The sequence below is a fragment of the Perissodus microlepis genome, chromosome 23 (assembly GCF_051167445.1).
Source record: "Perissodus microlepis isolate ML-2025 ecotype Zambia chromosome 23, ASM5116744v1, whole genome shotgun sequence".
Taxonomy (NCBI): Eukaryota; Metazoa; Chordata; class Actinopteri; order Cichliformes; family Cichlidae; genus Perissodus; species Perissodus microlepis.
The window spans coordinates 12,385,071-12,397,117 of NC_140482.1; the positions used below are offsets into that span (position 1 = coordinate 12,385,071).

Below are 12,047 nucleotides of genomic sequence, written 5' to 3' on the forward strand. Positions count from 1 at the left end.
CAGGACTAAAGTAGCACAAAATACTTCCTCCTGGAAACTAAACTTTTATTAAGAGAAGCTTACAATATTCCTTCCTATAACTGAAAATGCCCTGTGTCTCTTTGTGTCTATCAGAGATGGACTCCTTGCGTATTTTGCTCTACTCGCTCATCTTCCTGCTCAGCGTCTTCGGCAACCTCCTGATCATCGTGGTCCTGATGCTGAACAAGCGCATGCGGACGGTCACCAACTCCTTCCTGCTGTCGCTGGCGGTCAGCGACCTGATGATGGCCATTTTCTGTATGCCCTTTACACTCATCCCCAACATGCTAGAGGACTTCATCTTTGGAGCCACCATGTGCAAGATTGTCACCTACTTAATGGGTGAGCATGAGACTTTTGATACCAAACCTGAGCTGAACTGTACACTTTTAGTATATGAGGCATTTAAAGAGATCCACTTCCTGTGCTGTTTTTCAAAGAAGGGATCATCTGACCTGTGTGTTTGTAGGGACTATTTTAGGGTCTTTATCTTACAGTATAACATGCTCTGAGCAACTGTTTTTATAAACTGGTGCTACATAACTGAACTGCAAAGCTGCCTCATTATAAGAGCACAACACATCAAAAGCCATGATTGACAGTGAGGCGGATTGCTGTAGGAAGGGAAAATGGATCACTGTCTTGTGTGCAGCAAACAACAGCAGCTAAACACCAGTGCAGAAGTCTCACACTCTAAAGAAATTAGTAAAAATAAAACCCACTGTAGTCACTACAATAAATGCTACCTGTTTAATGGATTTAGCTGAATGGGAGATGTGACATTTATATATATATAAGCACCAGTTCATTTACAATTCACATGCACTACAGAAAAGGAGCCTGATGTTAATGTGACAGCTGGTAATCAGGGGATGAAGTGGGCCGGGATGATCCTGAACGGCATCTGACACCTTTATTAAGAGTTATTAAATCAGCCAGTTTGTTGTATAATATTGATATTCCTTCCGGGCAATGCCATGCACTTACTTGTCCAACAAATCAGAAAGTAATGTCAGCCCACAGTCTCACCTGCATACTCTACACATTCTTTTTTTCTCCTTCTCATCCCTGCCATGCATTCATACAGACACCAATAAAAATGTGATCAAGTAGCTCAAGCAGGGTTTGATTTATTTTCCAGGAAAGAAAGATGTATGAAAGAGAGGACAGGAGGAGATACTGCATACATATTTCTATGTCTGTTTCTTCTTTTAGAGGAGAACTTCAGGCCGTTGATTCACACAACAGAATTTTGATCAAGTTTCAAACGGTGACAGAAAGTTAGGCTAATAACACAGCGTGAAAAGCTGTGGTATAAACAATTCATGAATTCAATTACTTTATGCAAATGAAAAGTTATTGATTTATGTATTTTTGCATGGAATAAGAAAAGTAAAAAGGCCACTTTTGTACATGTAACTGTTGTGTTCCTGCTCTGTGTCTGACAATGAATGGTAAAAGAAACACAGGCCTCCAAGTCATTAACTTGCCCGCTCCAGCTCCTACAACCAAATACAAACAGTAGGGAAGAGGCTTAGCTTAACCCACCACAACTTCCAAGCCAGCAAGAAGGATCTATTCATGCTAGCATAGACTGTGCCTATAACACGTATGTGGCAGACATGTACTACACATTTACAGCATCTAACAAAGACAGGCACAGTGATGACAATAATTGAACTAAAAACACAATCAGAAACATCAGGGTGGCTAAATATAAATTATATGTGTGTTTTACAGTGCTGGTAAAGAAATGACACCAACCTCTCCCACAGGGGAATTGTAGAAAAGGGGTGAGGCCAAAGGGGTACCCTGTATTTATAGGGTTGCACTGAAGAAGAAGAATGAGGAGGGGCTCTAACTGATAATGAACTGCAGGCTTGGAGGTCCTAAAAATCAGGTATAAAAGGAACGGTTTGGGGTCTAGAACACATTTTGTGTAAATATAACAATATGTAATTTATGACCTGGTTACATACGGATTGGGCTCATTATTTCAGAAATCTTACACAACTAGCACAACCAGAATAAGGGAGAGTTTACATTAATGTGATTATTATCATGTTCTTTTTTAAATTAAATATATGAGATCCATTTGGTCATTGGGCTTTATGTGTTTTATTCTTCTAAAAGAGAAATCTGGCCTTCTTTTGTGACTCACAGCTGATCAGACCCTGTGATCCTCCTGCCTAAAATTACTTGATATTTAACAAGGGTCTGTCTCGCAAAGAGGCTTTTCTCTGGGCTTCTTTTAACCATCACTCTGAAAGTGCTCGAACAGTCACACATCTTCAGGAGTGTGACTTAGCGATGAGCTGGCTCTCATCAGGCCAGAGTTGAGGTGCCACGTGAGGCCTGAGTCAGACTGAAAGCAAAAGAGAGTGCCACGAAACTGAGATAGACTGCAGTACTTTGTCTCTTTGCTCCACTTTGAGCTTTTGAATGGTCGAGAAACGATATCGAACGGTCAGGATCGCAATCCTATTATTGTTTCAGAAATGCAACGCACCATCTGTGAGGACAGGCTTGCCGAATCTCCTTTTCAATTACTGGGCTCTCTCAGCTGTGATAAGGAGGAAGAGAGCAGGAGGGGCAGCTGCTTTGGACTTAAAATACAAACTTTTTGATTTTTTGGTCACTTTTCTTTAATTTTATGCTTGTTTTAGTTAAGCTACAAAGTAGTCTCATAATGAATGAGTAAAATGATGAAGCACTGGACCACAGGAATTAGCATGGTGTCTTCTTCTGCAGATGTTGATCATTCTTTGCTGCATCTATGCAAAAAAAAAACTGTCAAAGCATTTCATTTTCTCCCTATGAAATGATTAAGATGTCTTAAAAGATGATGAGGGAACTCTTCTAGCAGGGTAATACATTTTGTCAGCCGGTGTTTGCAAAACATGAAGGAGTCACTCTTGGTGAGATAACCTCAAATGATCTACAGTGTTACCACTAGTCTTTCTATTCTCTGGATTGGACATGGTTGCTAACATGTCACTATACCTAGTCAAAAAATATGTATTGTGTACACGTTTGTACACCCATCCTTCATAATACTGCTCATTATAATGCACCGATCAGACACAACATTAGAACCAGGTGAACTGAAAAACAGTGATCATCCTGATACAAATTCAGTTTTCTGCTGCTGATCAGTACAGCACAAGCTTTTTTTATTGAAAGGTGAAGACCATAAAATATAAGAGCATAACTGCAACAATCCAAAACTAGAGACAGTGGGGAAAAACAAACTCCCTTTTAAGAGGAAGAGACCTCCAACAGTAAAGTAACTGCTGGCACACCAAGAGACCATCTCTTATTCATACACTTTATCGCCAAAAGTATTGTCTGCCTTCAAACTCACGTGAAATCGAGTTAAATCCCATTCTTAATCCATTGAGTTTAACATGATGCCACATCACCCTTTGCAGCTATAACAGCTTCAGCTCTTCTGGGAACGCTTTCCACAAGGTTTGGGAGTATGTTTATGGGAATTTCTGGCCATTCTTCTAGAAGCAAATTTATGAGGTCAGACACTGATGTTGGACAAGAGTCTAGAGTCCAGTGGAAGCATGGTTTGTACCAGCTGGTCAGCCATGGAAACTCGTTCCATGAAGCGCTCTACCCGCTGTTCTTGAGCTAATCTGAACTCTACATGAAGTTTGAAGGTCTGTAGTGATTGACTCTGTAGAAAGTTGGTGACCTCTGCTGACCCCGCTCTGTGAATTTACATGGCCTAGCACTTTGTGGCTGAGTTGCAGTCTTTCCCAATTTCTTCCAGTTTGTTATAATTCCACTAACAGTGGACTGTGAAATAGTTAACGGCAAGGAAATTTTATGACTCATGACAGTTTCATGACAGTATTCACTGAGCTCCTGAGAGCAATCCAATCTTTCACAACTGTTTGTAGGAGCAGCTTGCATTCCTAGATACTTTATTTTATACACCTGTGGCCATGGAAGTGACGGGAACACCTGATTCAATGATTTGGATGGGTGATTTAATATTCATAGTGTAGCAGCATAACTGCAGAGTAGTTTAAGGCCACCGGCTTCAAGTCCAACTATCTAAACGAATTAATCTTTATCAAAACACTGATTTTAAAATTAGAACTGAGAGCTGGTTCCACACGAGAAGAGTGTGATAGCTGAAAGCTCTGCCTCTCATTTTATGTTTGGAAACTCAAGGAAGTCTTTTATTGGATAATATGAATTTAATAAAAGATAACATTAATTCATCAGAACATTGTATTTGAAGGGATGATTTTTCATTTTTCAAGGAACTTTTACGACACCCCAACTCAGCACCTAATCTCTCCATTTAAATTGTGGTCTGATTGGATTATTGCCACAGACACATGACTGGACTGACAGGAAACCAAACTTCTGTCAGGCCAGTTCATATTTTATGCAGTACAATTGAAATCCCAGCAGTCATAGCCCTGGTGTCATTAGGCAGTGAGATCAGAAACTAGTGAAAGTTAGAAAATGGGGACAGATATTGAGAGAAAAGGAGAGGAAGGACCTGAGCTCAGTCTTGAAAAACAAAGTGTTATTCATGATTTCATGTCTTAAAGAGTCCTATTAACAGTCAACTTTCTTTTTGGCATTTCCTCTATCCCCCTATTATAGTTGCTTGTCATATTGAGAGCTGTAGTTTTGTTTTGTTTTTTGTTTTAAACCTTTGATTTTTCTGCCTTTTTTGGTTCATGTGTTTGACCTATGGTTGTATTGAATAATTTCTTAAACCAAGATTCTGAACCCTGCAATGTCTAAGAAGATGGCAAGTGCTCTGACCCTGTCCCTGTATTTAGGGAAGAATGGTTTTCAATTTACTGAGGGTTAGAATCCATTCATTTTCTATTCATCTCTGAGGCCCAGTGGCAGCAATCTAAGCAGAGCTGCCCATGCCTCCTTCTCCTCAATCACCCATCATTTAGGATAAACAAGCTGTTTTCAGGGCAATCGAGAGATATATCTCCAGAATGTCCTGCGTGTACCCTCCGTTTGGCTCGACACCACCGAACAGAGGCAGCAATATAACATCGCTAACATTAACAGTACAGTGAATCCTGCTTGTGCCGTGATATTCAGGACTACAAACAGAGCAGCATCACTGACTTTCAGCTTGTTGTGTTTGTGGATATATGACTGACTTTAATTATCCATAAAATCATCACATTCTCTGTAAGATTAAGGTCGACTATATATATATATATATATATATATATATATATATATATATATATATATATATATATATATATATATATATATATATTGAAGTAGAGGCTTTAAAACCAAGTAAACGCTTAAAGTACAAACATCACTAATGTCAAATAACTTTGCCGACATGTGGCCAACAGTAATGTTTTAATGTTCTTCATTATTAAACATTCGCACATAAATAAGTGACATCATATTCAGTACTTACTTTTGACAGTTCACTCTTCGGCCGCTCCCTTCTGCCGTATTTTGCGGCAAAATTATCCACACCCACCACCGCGCTATGAATTGTGGGATATATGGGACCACGACGCGTGCACCGGACCACGCTTGATATGTGGGGAAATCGACGGCGCATTTGGAGTATGCATTTGAAGTACACTGTCACTACCTGATCCGTACCGGAAACCCGATCGATACCCCGTATGCGCGAAAGATGTCTACTTCCGGTCGAAGCGTTTTACGATAGTTACAGGTCAGAGTATCTGTTAAGAATAATAAGTATCTCTTAAAATGTTTCCAATAATGAAACATTTCAATATAATGTAGACAAAAACGAAAAATAAAAAGATAGTTACGGATCAGGACTCCCCAATCCTTACTGCGCATGTGCAAAGTCGGACTGTACAAATCGGGTCTACCCGATCCGTACCGCGTATTGTGGAAGTTTTCCATTTAAATAAAGCCTGCAGACAAGCGGTGAGCGGTAGCTAACATTTTTTAATCCAAACACACAAAGAACATACAAACAAGCTTGTGGAGCCCCTGCATGTCCGCGGGACAGACAGTCAGCAGAGTCTCTCTGAGCCTAGCATGGCTCTCAGTTAAATACCTTCTCCATGAACAAAAGGCAGTACACAGCTGTTTCACACCTTAAGGTTCACACTCCCTTGCTACCTCCCAGAGTCCTCGAAGAGACAAAAGACTCTTCCTGTGGAGTTCCTGTTTCCCCCAACATCCTTACTACACCCCCTCTTAACGTATGAGTGTCAGACATGTTAAAATCCAGTGGCACCAAGGCATCATACAATAATGTGATTAATACATAAGTGAAAAAAATTCCTATACAATCTCACCCTTTGATTCTTAAATCAAGAATCACATTAAAACCAGAATTTCTTTCCTGACATTCTGTATATCACATCAACATTATTGTACACTTAAAGGAGTTTCACACTGTGTATTCTCACTTCACTGTTCTCCCACCACCCCTTGTTCATCTTTAATCTTCCCCACAATCTAAGCTCCCACGTGCAAATGGCAACAACAATGATACAGAGGACAGGCCTTCTCCAGAGTGTCAAAGTACTTTGCATGGCAAAGTGAAACAGCATTAGGTGGTCATTCTCAGTCACAGTCATGGCTCCTGGTGTCTGTGCCGTCTACAGAGTCATAATTCCAACGCTGATCTCCCTCTGCGCTGTCACCTTTGGAGCTTGGCACGCTCTCTTCATTCCTCGATTTCTGTTCCAACGCGGCTGTAGATTTAAGGCAGAGCACGTCGTACACCTTAGTTGTCTTCCTCAACGTCAACGTCGAAACTCTTTCATTTTATTTAAGATTTTGCTGTGCGAAATCTCCTCGTGACAATCCTTTGGAAGCCCAGTGGTGCAGCCCACTGTCGTTTGTCAGTTGTCCTGGAGATGGTTCCTGCTTCTCACTGGTTCTCTTGAAGCGTTCCTTCCCAGTCATGGTCTGCATCTGCGCCTCAGTCAATCCTTCCATATCTCTCATGTCACGGTCTCTGCAATTTAAAAATGAAAACTTCCCCGGAAAACCCTCTTTTGCCCTATGTCAGCTTAGCACTGTTAGACATGCACAATATAGTTGTGCATTGTCTCTTAAAAATTCCCAGGGCTTCTCCCCTGGAGTAGCTTCACTCCAGGCCCCGTCGTAAGAAAAAATATTAGCCAGTGGTGTGTCCTGCTGTAAATCATGTGATTAGATCCCACGATTAACCCTCTGCTGTGGAAAAAGTGATGTAGATGTTAGCGCAGCGCATCTGTATGCACACTTTCTCACAGTGACCTCTGCACTGTAAACAATACAAGGTCATGAATAACACACTGCTGGTAAATTCACAAAGACACAGAAAGTGGCAATTAAAAGGTTAAGTCAGCACGGCCCAAAAGCCATGTAACCTTACAGTAAACTTCTGAACAGAAACAGCTGTAAGGATATCTGGCACCTGTAACACACTAATTCCACTGGTATAGTTTTAAGACCTTTGCACTTCTTGAGGCCATCCTTCAGCAGAAAATTAGGTGTTACTAGAATAAACAGGCATGGTTTCACCTGAGGAATGCAAATCTTTTCTCCCAGGCTGAGGTGTGCCGAGAGATGCAACAACAAACTTCAGAGCTTCAAAAGCCAGTTATCAGGCTGTGAGTGTTGACTTGAGTCAGGTTTAATGAAAAAAAAAAAAAAAAAGGATTAGAGCATCTTCATTTGGAGCAGAGCAGAGACAGTGCAGGGGGAAAATGTAAACATTTGGTTCGGTTAGTTGTCTAGTAATTAATTTGTCAGCACCTCATCCAGAATTTCAGCAGAAAATCCTCTCGTCAAACAAAATCCTCACAATTCTGCCAAGTTGCAGACAGTGAAGCTTTGATCAGTGCATCTGAAAACTCTATCAAAAGAAGCAGTAACTAAGACACATGAGACATGCACTTAGAAAAGAAAGAAAATATCTCCCTGTCATTGGCTTTCGTTTGAAAATAAAATTAGAATGACAACATTTTAATATGCCCGAGGCCGCCTCAAAAGAGAAAGGACTCAAATGCTGGGCGCCGAACAGCACGTAAGTAGTTTCAGTGACAACGTTTATTTTCCCAACAAGTGTTCACAACTGGAATGTGAGTTTAACAAATGCTAAATACAACAACTAAACCTAAGTGGTTTATGCAGCCTGAGCTAAGTGAGCAATCTGGTCATTTGTCAGTGGAAAACAGCTGTTCTGAGCATTGGGCTGGAGGGAGAGTCAACCTGGGTCCGGGGAAAGGGTCAGAGTCACTGAAAATAGAGTATAGACGTTCAGGTATGGTTCGGGAGGAATATGGGCAAGCTGTTTGTTCTGAATCTTCCTAAGTACTGCTTACTTGCCGCGGGTGGTCTGTAGTGGCGTGGAGGGGTGAGTGGTCCGGGTGAGTGGTCCGAAATTCCTGGCGTTGAGGCAGGGAGGCAGGCAGGTGAACTGGGTGAACAACCCGTGGGACTGTCAGGAGGTCCAGCGTCTGGATGGGAGCTCTTTGGCGGAGATTTGCATCCGGCAACTTGGTGCGTGGCTATGAAAGAAAGACACACGATGAGACACGGTAGTTTTCAAGGCGTGTACAAAATCACAGTGGTGGCTGGCACTAACTAAGGAGAAGAGAGGTTGAGTGCGCTGGCCTTATGAGTCCCTGGCTTAATCTGCGAGCAATCAGCAGAACACAGAGGCCCCTCCCAGGGGTGGAGATGCCGGCTCAGAGGGAGACACACTAGCACACACCCGGACCATGACAATGCTTGCAAATTATGTTAATGGTTTTATGAAATAGTTTGATAAACATTTGTGGAAATGCCGATGAAGGGCAGGACGCCTCCTACACCTGTGGCATGCACTTATGTCTCTGTAAATGAATTGATTAGATGAAGCTTTTTCCACAGTTATCACAGCAGTATGGTTTTTCTCCCGTGTGAGTACACTGGTCTTTTCAAGTTACCTGAGTGAGTGAACCTTTTTCCACACTCATCACAGGGGAATGGTTTTTCTCCTGTGTGGGTGTGTTGATGTCTTTTCAAAGGACTTAAGTGAGTGAAGGTAAGTCCACACGCTTCACATAGGAATGTTTTTTTTCCCACTGTGCCCAAACTGATGTACCTGAACACGAACTAATTGAGCAAAGCTCTGGCCACACTTATCGCAAGAGTAGGGTTTTTATCCAGTGTGCAGACGCTGATGGACCTTCAAACTTAATGTTTTGAACATTTTCCCACACTGCTCACAGAGGTATTGTTTGGTGTCAACTTTCGTGCGCAGATCCAGCTGTTCTTCAATTGAATCTACCCCCTTCTCATAATTGGAGTCAATTATGCAATTTTAGTGAAAGGTAAGTAAAAATATATCCTGGCTGTACCTGTAATGCCAAAAATGCTAAATTAACTGTTCCCCTGGCCCCTTTGGCAACATTTTTATGTCACTGTTGACCTTTCACCTTCACATAAGATAAGATAAGATAAACCTTTATTAGTCCCACACGTAGGAAATTTGTTTGTTCACAGCAGAAAGTGGACAGTGCAAAAATGAAGAAAAACAATAGAGTAGAACAAGATAAAATAGAATAAAATACAATGTTGCATCAGAAAAATTGCACTTAGTGATATTGCACATAAGGGGGATAGGTAAACATAATGAGTGTATAAATTTCAGAGTAAAAGCTGTTAGCAATAAAGAGAGAGTTTGGCAAATTTCAGTCAAGTTTATTACTGTGTATCACACTAGGGTTGGGCGATATGTAAAAATTTTCCAACCGACAATCGTCAGTCCAATAATCGACGATGGGCGATACATTTGCACATACGCAGACTTTTTGATAGGAATGTAATCATGCACGGACTGATTTGCACGTTTACAACACAGAGGAAATCAATACATGGAGAAACTAATTTCCCCCCAAAATTTAGGGCTGTCAGCATTGTGGCTTTGTAGCTTACCAAAGTCGTACTAAAACATTTTGACAGATTTTTGAGTGCCGTGTACCACATAAAATCAGTTCGTGGTCAGTTAGCACAACCAGAACTCATGCATAAGGCACACTTTTGAGGAAATGAAAGGATTTTAAGCACCCCTTAAAGTCCGAAAAATATGGTCAAAAGTCAAAATTAAAAAAGTCAAAATTTTATAATGCCTCAAAGGATTCGAACCAAACATCTCAATATCTGAACATCTTACCTTGGGCATGGGCATCTGAGAGGTTCAGCCTTTGACTATCTCTGATTGGTTTAGACCACGATATGGGCATAATATGTTTGTTGTTGATCACACAGAGTTGCGGAGACTTTTTTTTTTTTTTTACTCGAGCCGGCTGGTAGCACCGGTGCAACCTAGGATTCTTTTGGCGGCACATTGGCAGAATGTGCGGGTGTCGCCGTGCGCTACTGGATATTGTGGTAATTCCCTATGTTATTTCCCCTTTCTGTGTGTCTGTGCAGAGACACGCGCGTGACACACAAATGGATCAAAGTGCAGCAGCACGGAGTCGGTGCTGCGGCGCTTCAGCAGCGTGTTCATATAGAGATTGAAAATGTGACATCAAAACCGCAAAGGATTGTAGGTACGAGTGGCAAGTGGTAGTAGCGCATGTAGGCTTTCACAAGAAAACAGTCACACAGCAATAAAAAGAAACAAAGAATAGCCAAAAGCTGTTGTATTTTTAACTGCAATAGCCGATTGCATGACAGTGACGGGAAGCTGACGGGTAAAGAGATTGGTTTTAATCGGATTCCGTTGTGGAAGAGAAATTGTTCAAGCCATGTTTCCGAAGTAACAAAGAGCCAACGGATGGCCTGGATTGCAGCCATTCGAAGACCAAATATAACATTCCAGAACACTCCAGCTCACATGTTACTCTGCTCCAAGCATTCCCACGAAGGTAAGTCTTCTTTTGTAGTTATTACGTAATTTATCATAACAAAATTGATGATGTAGGTTACAAATAAGTCTTATATTGATTTGAATTCGTTGCACTATGCTGCTTTGTTTGCTGTGGCTTTGCGGGCTAATGTTTGTTGTGTTTTGTAGGAAAACCAGCCTACAAAATCCTGGAACACGATCCAGACTGGGCACCCTCTATCAGCCTGGGTCATACGGAGTTTAAAGCTGCTACCACAGCCAGATTTGATCGGTTAAGCAGGAGAGCGACATCAAAACAGCCACGAGAAGTCCCGCATATATGTGCCCAAGAGTTGTATTGAAGCAATCAAGTGATGAATAACTGTTTTCCAGTATGTTGTTTTGATATGGTTATTTATTTTTTGCATTGAAGAAAGAAAAAAATTTAACAACAGCTGTGAAATGGAATAGTCCAAATCACCAAAGAAACTGGACCTGGGCTTGTTGCAGGGGTCTGAAGTTACTTAACATTTTTTTGAGTGTGTGCACTCACACTTAGGACCATATAATAATAAATATGTGCGTGATGAAAGTTGGGCAGCACTAGGGCTGCCACAAACGATTATTTTGATAGTCGACTAGTCACCGATTATTTTTGCGATTAGTCGACTAATCAGATCATGCATCCATTGGACGTAAAACGTGCAGCTTATTGCACCAGCATGCATCTGCTCTTATATAACTATCATTAGCTTACAGCTTTAAGTGTTTAAGGTATGTGCTAACTAAAAATAAAGACAAGATGAGAGTTTATTAAATTTTAATGACATTTGCAGATTGTTTCGATGGAGTTTAATCTGCTTGACGTTTATTCAGCTGTGTAAAAACTATAACTTTAATCTCAGCCAAACAGATTTAATCAGGAACAAATAAAATACTAAAAAAAAGCCAAACAATAACATTTTTAAGTTATCTAAGTAACTTATATATCATGTTTAACCTGAGTAGCGAAAGACGGCGGAGGGTTTGAAAACGAGTTACCGGGAGTCCGGTGTTCTCACGGGCTCTAGTGAACCTTGCCCCCGGCTAACTATCGAGCTAGTGGGTAGCAGACGTCTCCGAAAACGTCGGAGTGCTTTTGAAAATATGTGGTGTCTTGATAAACTGAGCAGATATTTGAGGTTTACACAGCTACATTCTCGCCTGA

The 12,047-nt window shown here is 41.1% G+C and overlaps 1 protein-coding gene across 2 annotated transcripts in view; it reads left to right on the forward strand.

Moving 5' to 3' along the window:
* LOC146360990 (cholecystokinin receptor-like) overlaps positions 1–12,047 on the forward strand; it is a 64,706-nt gene that overhangs the window by 25,394 nt on the left and 27,265 nt on the right. For both annotated transcript variants that reach the window (XM_084921346.1, XM_084921347.1), the window contains exon 2: positions 115–363. In XM_084921346.1, the coding sequence (XP_084777472.1) occupies positions 115–363 (249 nt within the window). The remainder of the gene's footprint in view (positions 1–114; positions 364–12,047) is intronic.